Source organism: Pelodiscus sinensis, chromosome 4 (genome assembly GCF_049634645.1).
Source record: "Pelodiscus sinensis isolate JC-2024 chromosome 4, ASM4963464v1, whole genome shotgun sequence".
Lineage (NCBI taxonomy): Eukaryota > Metazoa > Chordata > Testudines > Trionychidae > Pelodiscus > Pelodiscus sinensis.
This window is the reverse complement of record NC_134714.1, coordinates 24,164,220-24,182,698: the sequence shown is the minus strand read 5'-3', so window position 1 is coordinate 24,182,698 and position 18,479 is coordinate 24,164,220. Positions and strand designations below refer to the sequence as shown.

Here is an 18,479-nt window from a genome sequence, read left to right as displayed (position 1 = left end):
ACCCTGATACAGAGGCAGCAGCACGGAGGGAAGGGAAGCAGGCAGCTCCCTAGTCAGGCGCTGGTTCACATGGAGAGCCAACTGTTAAGCTGGCTCCCCATACACACCGGGAGCCTGCATGTAACCGTGAAGGTTAACCAATGAGCCCAGGTTCACAGTTACACTTTCACATCCCTAGCTCTAGCTGCATTATCCTGCCACATATTTTAATAGAATTCAGCAGACATTTTGTTTTTCAGATGAGAGGAGACCAATAAGCTAACCAGTGCAATTTTCACTGCTAATCATCCCTCCCTCTTGCCACGCATTCAGTGGGCTATATGGAATTCTGGCAGAGGCTGGGAGAGTTTTGCCAATCCATGTTTCCTCTGTGCATGGCCTCAGCATGGAGTGTTATGTGGTTTTATTCCCACCCACCCATCCATGCAGAGGAGCATAGGGAATTAAGTCATTACGTGCTGATTCTTTGTTGCTGTCATATTATACATCCCAGTTGTCGAGTCAGTTCCATGCTACCACCTCAAAAATGTAATTCTTTTAAAAAATTCAATAACATCAAGCACACTTTATTTTATTTAAAGTAGCTTGAGGGGGATATTGGGTCTAACACAAACATTTGTGCAGAAGAGAAATGAACTGTGCAGCAAAAGGAGTAAAAGTTTATGTTGGAAAACATTAAAACAGCAGAGGATCTTTTTCTCTCTGAGGATTTTTATACATAATCTTGAAGTGCAGGGATTTATATCTGAGAATTTAACTCTGCTTTGCAGAGACATTCTAAGACATTCAAGAATTGTCACAATATTCCAAAACATCTGACAGAGAACGAATGGAACTTTTTGAGCTACCTGGCACTGTACACTGAGCATCCGAATGCCATCTGGCCCTTTAATTGATTATACGTGTAAACACCACATCACCTTTGTTGAAGATGTGTGTGTGAAAGAGAATTCTAAGTCCTGATTTATTTCTTCCCATTTGATATTTTCTTTTGCAAGTGTGGAAAAGGCCATTTCTTAAGATGTTGCAGAAAATGTGTCAATTTCAACAGATAAGCATTTTTAATAAGGACCAAAGTGTCATCTTCATTTTAAGCACACTACTCACTGTTAGCAAATAAAAGAAAGCAAGATGTTAATTAATACTCTTAAATTAGGATTTTAAATAAGTGACCCTGTTATATGTAAAAAATAATATAAGAGGTATCAATGGACAGAACAGAGATATATAGATCCCTGATCAAGGAAATTAAATCAAATTATATTTAATATAATGAAAAAAGATAGTGAAAGATTTTTTAAAACCTGGCCACTTTTTTTTCATCACAAGTATGTGACAGCTAATGACTTGTGACCCCATTGGATCTTTGAGAGGTTACAAGGCAAGCTTCATTCAGATATTGTGTATAAAAGTGCTTTTATTAGCTATAAGGGAGCATACAATATGAATATTCATCATAAGATAAACTTAAAAAACAACCAATAGTCTGGTAGCACTTTAAAGACTAACAAAACATGTAGATGGTATCATGAGCTTTTGTGGGCACAGCCCACTTCAGGTGACCAGAGTGTTGGCTGTCCGCTCTGGTCATCTGAAGAAGTAGGCTATGCCCACAAAAGCTCATGATACTATCTACATGTTTTGTTAGTCTTTACAGTGCTACCAGACTATTTGTTGTTTTTTCAGTTTATCCTGTACAGACTAATTCGGCCACTCCCTGAAGCATAATAAGATAGGCATGGCAAAAAAAAAACATGAGGCCTAAGAGTGCCTACTAGTTATAGTAGTTACAATTTTCTTAATGTAAGAAGCATAAAGACTTAGACCACTACTCTAGGTCACTTGTGCTAGGTGTATCCCTGGGAGTACGCAGAAGTCTGCCAGGAGGTATGTCAACTCATATAGATATTTGCTTAGTTTTATGACAAGCTACACAAACACTAGCAAATTCAGTACAAGCTAAAATTTCATGCAGTGATTTGTTTATACTGCTCTATATACTATACACTGAAATGTAAGCACAATATTTATATTGCTATTGATTTATTTTATAATTATATGGCAAAAATTAGAAAGTAGGCAATTTTCAATAATCGTGTGCTGTGACACTTGTATTTTTATATCTGATTTTGAAAGCAAGTAGTGTTTAAGTAAGGTGAAACTTGGGCAGCCATAAGACAAATCAGATTCTTGAAGAGGTATGATAGTCTATAAAGGTAAAGAGCCACTGAGATAGGATTATAGTATTTAGCAAAAAGCGCCCATTTGTGGGCACTTTTTGTGGGCAAGGTGTTGATGCTAATGCAAATATATTAATGCATGTAGCGTATAGCAACAACCGGAAACCCTATTTATGGTTACCTGAAAAGCCACATATGGACAGGGGCTAAGACTTAGTTAACTGTGGTCACCGGTACGGGTGTTAAAGTTTAACTGTTTAACCATTTAATCCATATGCTGAAGCTGATAAGGTTACTTAAATACAGGCAGTCCCCGGGTTACATGGATCCGACTTACATCGGATCCCTACTTACAAACGGGGTGAGGCAACCCCACACTAGCTGCTTCCCCCCAGCAGACCAGAGAGACACGAAGCTAGCACCCCCCCCTCCCCCCCAGCAGGCCAGGGAGACGTGGAGTGGCTTTTCTCAGCAGACACCTCAGCTTGAGAATAAAAGACTGAACCAAGTGAGGTGTGGGAGAATAAAACTGAGCTCTGGAGAAATGTTTGGCTAGAGTTTCCCCTACAATATGTACCAGTTACGACTTACATACAAATTCAACTTAAGAACAAACCTACAGTCCCTATCTTGTACGTAACCCGGGGACTGCCTGTAATTAAACTCACTGGCTGGGACCCTGGCACAAGCCAAGAGTGGGGAGCAGGGCCGGCTACCATGGTGAGGCTATCAGCCTACTGAGAGCAGGGCCGACAGCCATGGTGAGTAGGGCTGGGAGCCTGTCAGGAGTGGGGCCAGCAGCCATGGCAGAGTTCGGGAGCCTTCTGGGAGCCTGGGATTGGGGCCAGCTGCCGTACCTTGGAGAGGAGCGGTGACCTTTTCTTCACCTACTGCTGCATCCCCTAAAACGCTTAACCGTGTTCCTGACAGAATTTTAATCAGTTACATAGTCAATGTTTTTCTATATTTTTACATCCCCAGTGACTGGTATGTAAATGTATGAATTAAGAGATATGACACTTGATGATTATCAGTGGGTTTATCCTATTATGATGTCCTCCTCTTTTGTGTCCAAAGTGAATCGCCAGGGATGACAAACAATGACAAAAGCCATAGTATGGTCATGGTGGGCATCTTCACTTAGCTTGTTACTTCATATGGTTCCCATAAGGTTGTACGTATAAGAACAATGTGAGGTTGTAAGAATGAACAACGCAGTAAACCACTTTACTGTCCTTACCTGAGTCTTATATTTACATGTATTAATTTTTCTGATTTCAATTATATTTGTATTAAATAATGCTCATAAATTTTTTGTGTGCGCTTCACCAAACCATTCTCTTCATTAACTCAGTGTGTCTGCCTGAATAAAGACAGGTTACTTATAACATGTGCAAATTGCACTCTAAAATTATCCCAGGTTATAGGTTGCAGTTGATGTAATTATGACCGCAACCCTGCAAACACGCACGTGCATAACTAAAAACATGAGTCTAAGTTAAGCATGTGTGTTTGCAGAATTGTATACTTCTTAGTACCTATCTGATATGCAGGTAGAATTAACTTGCTAGATGTTCATCTGGCAGAAAATTTCAACCCAACCTCCAAACTGGATTGCTCCAAACCTGTTGTAGAAGAATTTTTTGTAACCTGTTTCTTTAAAATCTGAAACTTATGCAAAATTACACCGAGACTAAAAAAAGAAATTGGCTTCTTATGTAGGGGGGGCGTTTTTCGGTAAGATCTGATCTGGATTTCTTCTGCATTACAAATGTACATGTTAGCCAAACTGGGCATGTTATTTAGTGTTCATTTCAGAAGATTCTTGCTGATCTACCAGATTAATGCAGTGTTTTTTGCTAACCATTTCTGGGGATCCTGATTCGGTTTGTACTCATGGCAATCAGTTATTTCTGCTGTCTCACCCTTACACTTTCTCTCAGGCTTGCACGCACATTGGCACTTAGCCTGAACATGCATGTGTTCTCGTTCATTTTGCCAGCTGCAGTATAGCAGTTAGCGTGATAGTATGGTTTTTCCCAAGTGAAATTTCCTTGTTAGTAATACTGTCAAATCTTGCAGCACTCTTCAAGTTGGAGTCCTGTTAGTTGATGAGGGATATGAGGGCTTTTAAAAATGTACCCATAACCCCTAGAACGTCTGCAACCAAATAAATGTTTAATTAAACATATAATAGATGTGAACATAAGAACATATAATAGATGTGTGTGTTTATATTTAGAGAAGACATATGCATTTATTGTAGATGGGTCCAAACCAAAGCCTGGATCTAAAATCACCAGCATCTTAGAGTTAGAGGGAAATTTGTCCTTTTATTTGTATAAATTAATAAAAGCTGTTGAGGCTGCCGTTATGAATAGTGAGGATTAGAGAACAGGGAAGTAAAGCTGAACAACCCTCTCAGGGCAAATTGCTCTCTCTGGTTCATACGGTCACTCTCCTGTCCTCCGGAATCTATCACCATTCAGTATTTATTTTGCACACTGGATCTCAGCAGAAGTTCCACACATAGAACTTGTACAGTGTATTCACCAAAGGCTAGATTGAAAACATCCTGATCCAACCAAGCCTGATTTAAATTCTACAGAGACTAAAACTTTGCATTTTAGTAATATGCTTGACAGCTGTACCACATCATCCTTTCAAATGTTGCAGGTCTGCAAATCTTCATTCTAGCATAATTGCATTATGTTGTCTACAGTTATCACCAGTGCCTATGAATTACTTAATATGGCTGTTCCTATATGCTGGTATTGGATCTGTCTCTCTCTCTCTCTCAATAGAATGGAAGTAATTTACTACACTAGCTCAGCATCTGATTCAATGTGTGTTAAAAAAAATTAAAATAATAAATAAAGGATAGAAAACATGTTCCTTGAATCATTTCAGCTTTGATCTCTCTTAACACTTCTGTACGAGTCTGTGAACAGCACTGTGTTTCAGAAATGGTAACAATGTTGTCACCGCATTTGTTTTACTAATTATAATTTGTTGTATTTTGCATAGGTCCAACTACCCAGCGCCAGGTTCAGAATGGACCCTCTCCAGATGAAATGGAAGTGCAGAGAAGGTAAGAAACAAAATTTGAAAACAATGTGTTAGATTCAAATTATTTTATATTTTTAAAAAATGACCCATGCTAGTTTATAATAGTTAAGGCCCCAATCATACAGTTGTTAGCCATGGGTCTCTGTGATGGCACAGAGGTCTGCTTGTGTATATCCATTTGCAAAATTTGGGCTTGATTTGTTTACATTCAGGTGGATGGTGCCTGTAATTAGTCAGACTCAACAGTCTAGTTTCCCACAGGTAGGTAGGTAGGTTGTGTATTTGTTTGTTACAGGTTTATCAAAAAATGTAGCATTAGGAAATATACTCTGTCTTCAGCACACAAATTGAACTGTGCATATCTCCAAGGGGAGAATCTCTATTGTCCCATGTACACCCTGGTTTCCCTAACAGAACCATTCCTGACTTTACAACATTGGAGTATCTGTGTGTGTGTGATTTATGCACAAAGAAACACGTGCCTTCACACACATTTAAAGGAAAAGCCTTCTAGTGGCTCATTATTATACTTTAAAAATCACTCGCCAAACTGCTTTAATCAGTACTTGGCACACTTAGTATTGATAATTTTATATTCTGAGTATTGTTATTCTGAAAATACCTGATGAGTTCAAAGTACCGGTATTTAGTTTTATTAAATTAACGTGATTTTATATTATGCAAGTCAATGTATATAAATCAGGACATCTTTGCTAATTGACACCATTTTTTCCACATAAAACTTTTTAGCTGTTTTTACAGCTACTTTCTGTCATGATCCTGGCTTATATGTAATGATTTTCAGTTACTAATTAGTAAAGAACTCAAACCATTTTTTTCAATTAAAAGGCAAGAATAAGATATACTGATGTCCAGAGATTCAGATAATATGAAATTTAAAAGTAATTTGCATCGTGTTTTCTTGTGCTATTTTCTTAAGATTATCAAGAGAGCTTTTTATGAGACTGAGTTCAAACCAGCACTCTTCTCTTACCTGTTCACTATCACCAGTGAAACTAACAGCAAAAAACTCTGCAAGTGTAGACATAGCCTAAGGCCTTGTATACACTTAAGTTTTACCAGCATAATTATGTCAGTAAGAGTAAAAGCCCTAGTATGGATGTAGTAACACTGGTGTAAGGCGCTTTAAACCAGCATATCTCATTTTATTTAATTGAACCCAGTAGATGAACTTTTATACTGGTATATATGTATCTATACTATGGAAGAATTCTGGCTTCACATATATCAGCATAGTGAGAACAGCTAAAGGCCTAACTGCAGGTCTAGTAGTTTGAAAATGTTGTTCTAAACTTTCGAGTGAGCAGGTAAATGAAGATGAGAAAAACAATGCAAAATGCATTTGTTTAAAAGATTTTCTTTCACAATTTTAAATATAGCATAGATTATTTTCTAAAATCACAGAGTTCAATCTGGCCACTCCTACTCATACTGAGTTTGACCATACTGAATAGGACCATACTCCATCAGTAGCCCTTAGTAGATACATAAGGCCCCATCCTGCAAATCTTTACTCACATAAATAATCTTTACTTAGTTCCATTGATGTAAATGTGACAATTTATGTGTGTGAGTTCTGTTCACACAAGTGAATGTTTATAAGAGTTCTCCCTTAGCACATGTAGGGTGTATAGTTGCCAAGAGACAGCCAGGACCAGCCTGAAATTCAGATGTCTGTGTTGGGTTCCTTCTTTGGGGAAGGTACACAAACTTTCAGTTCCCAGCCAGGCCAGGCTTCCCCTACAGCAGAGGGAACTGTTGGGGAGAGAATGTTCTGCTAGATTTTTGCACATTAGCCCAACTCTGGAACCACACTCGGCCATGCAACATACTGCCCACGTTCCATCTTTGGCACTTTTATTGCATTTGCTCTACATTTTCAAGAGAAAAAAATAGATGTCAGTTTAGCATTTTGTGTAGGGCCTCAGCTCTTTGTTCTGATTCAGCTCCTTCTGCTTATAAGTAACAAGCTGTTCAGGAAGAGAAAAATGTGTAGATAATGCTTTGTGTTTTCATGTCTACAATAGCAGTATCAGAAGTGCAGCTGACGCAGGTGCCTCAGATGCACATTATATACCTACAAAGAATAGCAGGAGATTGTAGGTGGAAAAAAAGATACAGATCCTGACTTAATGTAAATTCTGAGAGCTCTACTAAAGACTGTGTTGGTACAACAATTTCAACCAGCTAAGGGTATTCTCCAGGATGTTTTATTACACACCAACAGTATAATTTTCGTGTGTCCTTACTGGCCTTTCAAAAATTGCACTGCTGCACACAATATATAACTTGTGACTTTATACAGAGGAGTGACATGCCATGTCTCTATTGTGAATCTAGTGCAAGACTGATCACTGCATAATGAATAATCCTAATTATGAATGTGCCAATCCACGGCTGTTGAATTGGAGCCTAAAATGTAGCAACGTCTGTCATGCAAATTAAAAGCCTTTAACTTTATTTGTACATACCTTAACATAATTTTTCTGGACAAAAAATTACATGTAGTAAAAATCACAAGTTCTACAGTACATCAAATATATGCATTTAAAATGCAATGAATATAAAATATAACCAGGAAAACCTATTTAAAGCTTTCACTGCCTATTAATTCATTATAGGCACAGCTTTAGTTAAGGTTACACAGTTGTCCATAGAATTAGTCTAGAGTCCCATGGAAAATATAGTACTTGATTATGTAGTTAAAGACAGTATCATAATGCATATGCACAAGAGGACCAAATTAAGATTCCGCAGACAACAGTAATTCTGGAATTTCCTGACTTTTGAGTGCTTGACTTTGCAAATATAACATTACTTTCTATGTGTAATAAGATAAATATAATTTCTTTCCACAATGTGAGTCCGATCCAAGTGTAGTTGAAATATATAGTTCATATCCATATAGACTGGGGTTCTCAAGCATCATTGCACCACGACCCCCTTTGACAACAAAAATTACAACACAACCCCAGAGAGAGGAGAGAAAGCATGAGTTACCAAGGGCTTCATCTCCAGGCAGGGGGCCTGTAATCTGAGCCCTACCACTCAGGGCTGAAGACAGGCAGCCCCAGGCAATGGGACTTTTTGGCCCTACGCCCCAGAAAGTGTGAGTCAGCCCTGGTGATTCCATTGAAATGGGATCACAATCCATTTGGGGGTCTCGACCTGCAGTTTGAGAATCACTGATGTGGATTCAGAAATAGCTGTTATTTTAGGTATAGTTGTTCAGCTTTTTAGTTAACTGAAGAAAAGTCAAATAGAGTTTCTTGGTTGTAACAGTGAACACTAGTTCTTCAGGGCTGTTCGTGTGAAAGAGACGCCCTCTAGTGGGAAATTTGGAGCACAGCATGCCTTAGTAAAATGGAGAATATTTTTGGAATGCTTTATTATACCATTGATATAATAGGTTGCTTTTATATCATGTATTCCCAACCAAGAGCCCAACCCTGCAAAGCTTTACATACAAAGGTATTAATATTAACACTTTCCTCATGATCATACTTCTGTTAAAAACTCAACAGAGTAATTTTTTGATCATTGCTTTTTGAGGCAGCCAAGACATATTGGTTCTCTTGACCATAGCAGTAACTGAGGCCAAAATTTGGCTCATGGTATTTAACGTGTTATAAGATCGTTCTGTTAACCGGGTGTCCAATACTTTTTTTACTTGCAAAATTCTGATTGTAATAAAGGAATTTATTATACAGCTTTGTGAAGCAGTTGGCTATGCACAATCAACCACTAAATACAAATCAAATTTCCTTAAATTCTTATAAGTACTGCCATTCCTGATGCCCTATATCATCACAGCATTTAAGCATGTGCTTAACTTCAGCATGTTAGAGACCCCATTGACTTAAGTGGAACTCCTCATATGCTTAAAGTTAAGTACTGTATATACTTGAGAGCTGTGCTGGATTGAGATCTGAGGGTATGTCTAGACTGCATCCCTCTGTTGGCAGAGAGATGCAGAGCAGCGAGAGCTACTTGCCAGCCCTGCATCGCGCCTGCACCAGACTGGCACTGCACATGTGTGCAGCACCAGTGAATGGGGCGCACAGAGCGACTGGCTGAAATCTACTCGCCATAGTCTAGAGGGGGATCTGTCGAGAAACAAAGCCTTTTTCGATAGATCCTGTAAACCTTGCAGGAGGCATAAGGGATCTGTCGAAAAAGGCTTTCTTTCTCGACAGATCCCCCTCTAGACTGCCACTTTTTGCTGACAAAGTGCTGAGTTGGCAAAACGTGGTGGCCATTTTTATGCAAATTAGCACAGGATATTTAAATCCCTGCCTCATTTGCAATGTCGACCTGCCTAATCTGCATCCCTCTGCCGACAGAAGGATGCAGTCTAGACATACCCTGAGACACTTCAGTTCTCTCTGGTTTAAAGTTCATTGGCTGTTTTATATTTTAATTTCCACTATAGAATTATCATATGAATTACAAACTTTTGTGACAAGCATTTGCAATATACTCCAAGTACAGGGCCCTAATCTGATCTCACTTTCGCTTTTGTAAATCAAGAGAAACTCCGCTGAAGTCAGCGTGGAGTTATACCAGTGTAAATGAGATCAGAACTCACCTCTGCTCTTTTGGGCTAGTCTTTATGTCTTTAATGGGCTGATTAATACCCCCAGATGTAAACGCTGACTTTTCCCATCTCTGTATATAGAATATTTTCTAAAAAGAGTAAAAAATAAAACCGGAATGTTTTAAAAACCATTATTTTAGGCAAGTGATGGAGCAGCAGCAGCAGCAGCAACGCCAGGAATCTCTGGAAAGAAGAATCTCTACCACAGGCATGTATCAGACAATGAAATGTATCTCTAAACAATGCAAACATAATCCTCTGCCTGCTTGTTTCCTCTAGCTGATGTTGGTTTTCGTGTGTTACTGCAGAAACAACTGGCCTGCTAAATATAACTAAAATTATTCTGGAATTTCAAAGCATTTTCAATTAGAGACATAAGCTAATGGATTGGAACATGGCTGCATTCAGATTTGACTCGAAGTTTAAGGTCCAAGTCTTCAGAGCACGCAGGACAACTCAGACACAGGATATAAAGGTGGATTTAAGCAAAGCTCTGTGCTTTCCTAGTTATGAGACTGGCGTAAGACTGAGCAATATGAATTCTGCTCAGAATTATGCTTCTGACAACAGTGCCAAGTTGTTTGGGTGCAGAAAAGGCCTTGTCACACTTTCTACACAGCCACAGGAAGGGTGGGTAGCATAGAAACCACTTTACAGGGTCTATGGCACAACCATAGGATCCCCCTATGTCAGGGGTTCCCAAACTTTTTTGACATGGGGACCAGTAAATCCATTCACGAGCTTTTGGAAGACCAGTAACATTCATTTGTGTCTTTGCATATGCATTAAGCAAATGATGAATATTCAAATAAGTTGTTTCTGGTCCTCCCAACGCCCCAAGTGCCAGCTTTACCAAAGTTTTTGATATGGTTACCCACAATATTCTTGCTGGCAAGTTAAGAGAATATGGATTGGATAAATGGAGTGTAAGATGGATAGAAAGCTGGCTAGACCAGGGTTTCCCAAACCTGACTGGTCCCAGATGAGGGATTTTTTTGGATCAGGGGAGGTCATTTCAGGGCTCCTGGTTCCCCCACTCCCCGCTAGGCTTCTTTGTACCTCCCTCCCCTGCAACCCAACTGAGCTGCCCACCCCCCCTTGTTCCCTGCACCTCCCCCAGAACCATCCCCACAATCCAAGGGAGCGCAGCACCAGTTCCCTGCAGCCCCTCACAGCCCAGCTGAGCTGCCCTTCTGTTCCCTATGCCTTCCCCCATACACCTCAGCTCAGTTGAGCCCCACACTGGTTCCCTGAATGCCTCCCCCACAGCACAGCTGAGCCCCGTTTCCCTGCACCTCTCCCCAAGCCTCGCAAAACTGCTGAACCCAGCTCTGATTTCCTGTCCGTCCCCCCCTTAAGTCTAGCCCTGGGTTCCCGGCACCTCCCTCCTCCTGCAGCCCAGGTGAGCCCAGTGCCCCACACCTCCCCCCCCCCAGTCCAGCCCGGCGCTCCCCCTAGCATCAGAGGAGTAGCGAAGATGTTATGCGCCCGGGGGCAAAAGCAAAATTTGTGTCCTGAACCTGGCACGTGGCTGAGCCAGACCCTGAGAGGAAGGGGGGAGCTTGTATTGTATCCTCCCCCACCCCCTCCAGTTTGGGGCAGGCCCCCACATGCACTATCCACAACAGCACATGGAAGGAATCGATCCCCTCAGTAAAGCCAACTCCTTTAGAATTGAGATTATCCAGCACGAGTTGAGGTAGAGAGAACACTGTGTGCACATGTCTGATATATTTTTACCAAAACTGCTACCTGCCCAACTTGCCAAAGAGGAAAGGAAACAGGGAGGCCAACAGGAATGGTTTGGAGCAGTGTGTCTCACCTTTTTTTTTTTTTATAAAGTACCCCCCTTTAAAAAAATTATCAGTACCCCCAGCACAGTTTTCAGACACTCCATTTTTTTTTCTACCATTGAAACACATTTGTTTAAACAACTTAATCATAGCTGGGTGGGTGATGAAATTTTTGGGTGTAAAAAGTTCAAAAATAATAAAGCACTGAATAGCTTAAACCAAAAATTCAGTTTTCTCCAAATTTCAGTTGTGTCGATGTACCCCCCAAACTTCTCTTGAGTACCCCTATGGGTATTCATACTACTGGTTGAGAAACAGTGGTTTAGAGCAGTGTTTTTCAACTTTTTAAATGAAGTACCTACAAAATTATAAGTATCCCCAATGCACCCACCCCTCTCCCAGATCCAGGCATCCCCAGTCCCCCTGCTCCAACCTAATGCTCCTTCTGCCCCAGAACACCCTCCCCCACTCTAATCCAATGCCCATCCCCCAGAGCCAGGCACCCCCAGCTTCCCTGCCCTAGCCCAATCCCTCTCCCCCTTCTGCAGAGCCGGGCAGGGTAACCCTACCTTTACAGTAGCTGCTCCTGCTGCTTGGTCCTGCCTCGGACGCTTGATTGCACAGGTGGCCAGACAGCGCTCCTGTAATGTAGAAAGCTGATACCTTATAGGAAGGTGCTACTGGTAGCATTTTCTTATCTGTACGACTGTAAGGAAATGCTCCTATAGGAAACTACTATCAGAAGTAGCACAATCCTACAGGGAGCATTTCCATACAGACCAGGTTCACGGCTTGGCACAACTCATGGTGCTGTGCGCTCTGCTCCCCCCCCCCCAGCCCGGTGCCCCCCTAGCGTGGTGCCCGAGGGGGCAACTGTCCCCCCACTATGCCTCTGTGCCAGGAGCCTGGAACATCTGGCTGCATCCTCCACCCAGCCTGCTCCAGGACTTGGGGGACCCAGCGCCGCACACATACTCCAGAAGCCCGGAGCACCCCGGCAACCATGCTGAGGCCCAGTATTTTTTTCCCACGGCCTGGTACCAGGCTGCGGCCCATAGTCTGGGAAACGCTGCCTTATGTAAAGGTGAACTGCCTGTGCCTGACTTTTCCCGCTTTCCCTGAGGTGTACATAAGAACATAAGAATGGCTGTACTGGGTCAGACCAAAGGTCCATCTAGCCCAGTAGCCTGTCTGCTGACAGTGGCCAGCGCTAAGTGCCCCAGAGGGAGTGGACCGAAGACAACGATCAAGCAATTTGTCTCGTGCCATCCCTCTCCAGCCTCTGACAAAAAGAGGCCAGAGACACCATTTCTATCCCCTGGCTAATAGCCTTTTATGGACCTAACCTCCATGAAATTATCTAGCTTCTCTTTAAACTCTGTTATAGTCCTAGCCTTCACAGCCACCTCTGGCAAGGAGTTCCACAGGTTGACTATGCGCTATGTGAAGAAGAACTTTCTGTGAGATTCCCTTAGATGGGGTAATGAAATGAGAAGGCTCGGGTAAGCTTAGTGGGAAAGTATTTACTGAATGGATTGAAAGTATTTTCTAATATATTATCAGGTTGCTAAGAGGTAAGGTGGGTAGAAAGGTTTGTGGCTGCAAATCTGGCTTTGGCTTCTGTGAAAGATGAAGCCAGAAATTTTTGTTTTGTGAATCTGGAAAAGAAGATTAATTTTTAAATTTAAACTCAGCACTTTTTAAATTTAAAAGCAGCTCAGTTATGTTCACAGAAAAGCTAACCAGTGACAGTTATACTGCATTACCCCCCACAGCTTTGAACTCCTCCTATGGGCTCACGCATCTGAGTGCCGAGTCAGTTAAACTGTCAGTTGGGGTCAGTTAAAACAAACAAAACCCTGGTTCTGCTTCTGCGAGGAACCTTGATGCAGGCGTAATAAGTGAGCCAGTGGCATTTTCTGCTGAACACCCTGTACCATGTATGGAGGAATCTCCATGCTGCACACAACTTGTGTGCCTGGCTGTATGTTCAAAGTGCCATTTGTCACTGTCCTTGGAATAAAGTGAATGTGTGTAATTTTGACTCAAGGTGACTTGTAGGGTTAGAGGAAACTTTACAAAAATCAAACCAAAATCTCTAGTCACTGCTGTACATGTCACTGCTTTGAATTAAAGGAAGGAACAACTCTTGATTTGCTGGGGTCATCTGGACATCACTAAAATCATGACTGCACCATCCATTTTTTTATTTTCGGCTTTCATTTACTTTTTAATTCCTTGTCTCCTAACCATTCTGTCTTGTTTTCATTCCTTGCTGTATTGCCCGTTTTATTCTTTTCACTTTTCTTTTTCTATTCTTTTAGTTTCTACCCTTCAGATAAAAGTGTCTTCTTCCCCCTCCCACTGCCAGTCTCCTCCTCCTGACTACAGTAACTACAATGCTTCTACTTCTGCTGGTGCTGCCCCTCCACCGCCATCTTATGCAAACATTATCTCTTCAGCATCTACCATCCCTGATTCCAGTAGTATAACCTCTTTCAAACCCTCTAACAGAGCCAGAGAATTCCCACTGCTTCGTCACAGACATTCTGCCTCCGAACTCTCACCCTCCCCAGGTTCCTTCTCCTCTCCGGTATGGCCAAACCATAGGACTGTAGCACAAAGCATCAAACAGATCTCTTTGTCCCCACCACCTGAGCCTCCTTCCCATTTTCCATTTGCACACCACCAGCCGGTTAGACGTTCCTCTCTTTCACACTCTCCTCAGTCTTCCTGTTCTGTAACCACTACATGCCCCATGCAGAAGGGTTTTATCCCACAGCCGCATATTCCAGAGGTCCTTCCTGTGATTCCTGTCCAGAATGGCAGAATCAGGGGATCTACAGATATAACAGTCCAAGAAGCCTCTGCAAATGTACCTCAGATAGGTCTGAATGGGCAGTCCAAAGACCCCCCAACCACACAAATTCCTTTAAACTCCTCTAGAACCCAAGTAAAATGTGTGGATGGGTTTTTCTTCTCATATTTAGAAACTGTACCCATCTCTCAGCTACCAGTTATAGCCAGCCGTGCTGGTTCCTTTCCCCAGGCTTCTTTTCAGTCCTCCCAATCTTCACCTCATTCTACAAAGCAATTGTACCAGGCCATGTCACACTTTGTTTCATTACCTCCCCCTTCTGCTGCTGTATCTGAGGTGAATATGTCTAAGAAGACCCCTCCTTTCATGACTTCATCAACCATTTCCCACTTAAGTAAGTACTTGTTTTGAACTAGTTATAACCTTTAAAAGAGCTTTAGATTTGACCTGATCGTTCAGAAAGCCCACTTTGCTCTGTCCCTGGAACAATATGTGGGGAAAAACTCTTAAGTAATCAGACAAATGCTATGGCACCAGATAGTTCAGACAAATATGAAAAATGTATAGAGGAATGTATTAGTGCTGTAATTGGTGATGGACGGGACAAAAAATCTCATCCCCAAAGGCTCCAATCTTTGGGGAGAGAGTGTTTTCGTAGTCTGAGGCCAGATCTACTCTAGAAACTTTTGCAAATATAGTAATGCCAGTTAGGAATGTAATATTTGTAATGTTTTTTCCTACTGATGAAAGTCTTAGCATAGATGCAGAACATTTTTATTTTTATGCATTTAAATATTGTTACTCCATCTCTCTATTTAAAATATTCAAGGCGGCTTACAAAAATTTTTAAATACAATACAAATATATATAAACATTTAAAATAGTGCTCTTGCCAGTATGGCTGGTTTCATATGGGGAACCATTATAAGCTGTACCTGCAAAAACACTCTTTCATCTATGTAAGTAGCATCTACCAGGGTAGCTGAACCACCAGACCTTTTCTAGTGTAGACTAATCCTGCATTTGGATCTGTATTTTGCATATAGATCTGTAATTTGCATATTACCTGTATTGCTAACATAACTAGATTAGAACAGGCCTGTGCGGTGCCTGTTCAAAATCCAGACCAGGTTTGGTAAGCTGGACCCATCTCTGTATATAAACACACTGTACTTAAATTGATGTACCTAAAAAACTTAGGAAACATTTGTATATTTCTTCCACTGACAAATTTCCTGCTCCACATATTTCAGCTGCCTCTGTTGGGTCAGACTCTCAACTGGTGCAGATCACTGTACGTCCATTTTCGTTGACACACTTATTCTAGATTACACCAGCGGAGAAGCGTGCCTGATATTTTTTAGTCTGGTCAATTTATAATTAAATTAGTTTTCAGCAGGCGTGAGCCTGGCCTCTAATTTTGCGTGTGTAGATTTGCACCTACAATTCCCCGTACTCACTATGAATTGGTAGTTATCTCTATTGTGGGCCCAAATAGGTAAGAAGTTAGCTGATGTACTGTACCTACAGTTCATTGCTGGAGCAGCACTGTGAGCCTAGTTATTAGCAGAAGCATCATTCCCAGAATGTTAGAGGTTATCTCTGACCACAGTGATGGGTGACGTTATTTAAAAAAATGAAATAGAAAAACAGGACTTAATCTCTGAATATCACTCCCAAATTTCTCTCTCAGCCAATAAAAGCCCTCTTTCAAATTAATGTTTGTTGCCCAATTGAGTTTGTAATTGAATAGCCACAGAAGCCTTTGAGGAGATGGAGTAATTAATGAGATACTCACTCTGTCCTGTTATAAATAGGAGACATATACCAGGGGCATTAACCTATTCTAATCAGTGCATTGAATGACACTTCTACTTGCAGTAGCCTCTGTTGAAGTACAGTGTGGCTAAAATTAAACACATTATTCATTAGTTCATTCAAATTTAATTAAATGGAAATTGAATGGAAATATATAACTAAAGCCCAGGACTTTATTTAAAAAGTGGACATTGATGTTCGCAAAGGTTATTGGTAACATTTATTTATCTGCAACTGAAAAGTTAAAATATAACTTATAAGCTAACACGAAGTGTACTCAGTGTTGAGACAGAACAGTTGCCTGATGAGAGGAAGAGATAGGTGGCATTTACATATCACAAGGGTTTTACATAAGGACATGGGTGCCGTTGATAACTAAAAGGCAGATGTTATGCAATTGACATACTCACAGTGTATCATTCCTCTAATTGTATGGTAACCCTTGCAGTGATCACTCATCAGACCTTCATTCACCCAGTTGTCAGTGACAAGCGAACAGGTTGTGTATGTGAGATGGGGGAGAACGTTCTTTATTGTCATCTAATCTTCTGTATATTTCAGGTCCCATCCTTCCACCTGGTCATCCTTCCACTGCTGCCACAATCCCTGCTTCATCCAGTGGGCCCCCACCTCCGCCGCCTCCGCCAGTACCTCCGCCTCCTACAGGCGCAGCACCACCACCCCCACCTCCGCTGCCAGCTGGTGGAGGACATGGAGGTAGCATTGACGACGGGTCAGTGTCAGGACTAGCAGCAGCCCTGGCTGGTGCCAAACTCAGGAGAGTACAACGGGTAAGGACCATGGCACTGTGGTTTTCAGTCTGGCCTTCACTGGAGAATGAGGAATGCTTGACCTAGTTTTATTTAGTCTTCTGCAGATCTGTTTTATGGATAGTCAGCAAGGGTAACAAAACCCAGTGAAATGTGGTTTAAAGTGGCCTTTCCGTAGACCACATAAAGGCAGTTGTTTGTACAGGCTGTTATGGAAAGGAAGACTGAAAAGATATGTGCTGGAATTCCTGGCTCTCTCGAATTCAATCAAAACTCCCATTGACATCAGTGGATCCAAGAGCTCACTCTTAAGAGTCAAATTTTCAAATACATGAGGTGCATAGTTGCCTATCTGATTATATACGCAATACCTGCAGGTGCATATGCAGAGGCTATTTTATGATTGTTTGAACTTGCCTTTTCCTGAGCTGCACATGCAGTGTGGCTGGGCCTTTAAAGGGGCCATTTGTCCATTAGAAATAATCCTTAAAGCAGAGTTTTATGTTTGGGTAATTTTCATGAAGAAATTTTCCAATTGATTTTTTTTTTCCTGACTTTTTACAGTAGTTCACACTTTGATCCTCCCTGCTCAGTGAAGATTAACTAGCAGGTGCCTGCATCGATTTCATATGACTAAGACGTAATTGGTTTCTCTTCAACGTATCCTGTAGAACACTCACTAGTATTATGCTATCAACCATGATGATAAGCAGTTAAAACTACACTACACTTGTCAAATAAAGCCTTGATTGTGCAGCCCATGTGTGAGTAGGTACTTCTGAGAGTAATCAGGGTTGCATAATCTCACCAGAAAATCAGAAGTATTTTGTTGCCATTTTCATCATTTGCTCAGGTATTTACAAAATCCACAGTGTGGTTTCCCAATCCTAGCATGTGAATTAACGACTGGGTTTGACCCAAATTACATTTGCTTCCATTCCGACCCATTGTGCTTCCTGCCTCTGACTGCACGCTGCAGTCATAGTGTTTTGCTCCTAGTGATTATCTAAGCTAGTCAAAAAGGGCAGGTGCTTACAGTAAATTCCTCTGGTGATTTGAAATGTCAATTTGTGTCTTAAGCCAGAAGATGGTTCAGGAGGTTCCAGCCCCAGTGGGGCCTCAAAGAGCGATGCCAATCGAACAAGTAGTGGAGGAGGAGGAGGAGGACTAATGGAAGAAATGAATAAATTACTGGCAAAAAGGTTTGTACTTCATCCTAAAGTAGACACTGGAACAAGTGCCGCAGCAGACCATGGAACAATATGCTTTCAGGAGCTGCTAGCAATTGGGCAGCTCTGATGCCTCTCTGAAATGTGCAGATCTCCATGGGACATAGTATTGTGGAAGCTCAAGAGATCAGGTTCACAGCCTGCTGTGCTGCTGTTCTGATGTGGGTGTTATTTGCTGGGCCCC

The 18,479-nt window shown here is 41.4% G+C and overlaps 1 protein-coding gene across 9 annotated transcripts in view; it reads left to right on the top strand.

The window, feature by feature from the left end:
• The window catches only part of EVL (Enah/Vasp-like), a 209,899-nt gene that overhangs the window by 175,192 nt on the left and 16,228 nt on the right, over nucleotides 1–18,479 (top strand). For 7 of the 9 annotated variants that reach the window (XM_075926581.1, XM_075926577.1, XM_075926578.1 and 4 more), the window contains 5 exons: nucleotides 5,208–5,271; nucleotides 10,008–10,075; nucleotides 13,985–14,872; nucleotides 16,858–17,087; nucleotides 18,147–18,268. In XM_075926581.1, coding sequence (XP_075782696.1) covers nucleotides 5,255–5,271; nucleotides 10,008–10,075; nucleotides 13,985–14,872; nucleotides 16,858–17,087; nucleotides 18,147–18,268 — 1,325 coding nt within the window. In that variant the 5' untranslated portion in view covers nucleotides 5,208–5,254. The remainder of the gene's footprint in view (nucleotides 1–5,207; nucleotides 5,272–10,007; nucleotides 10,076–13,984; nucleotides 14,873–16,857; nucleotides 17,088–18,146; nucleotides 18,269–18,479) is intronic. The other 2 variants (XM_006123778.4, XM_075926582.1) reach the window with 1 other exon arrangement.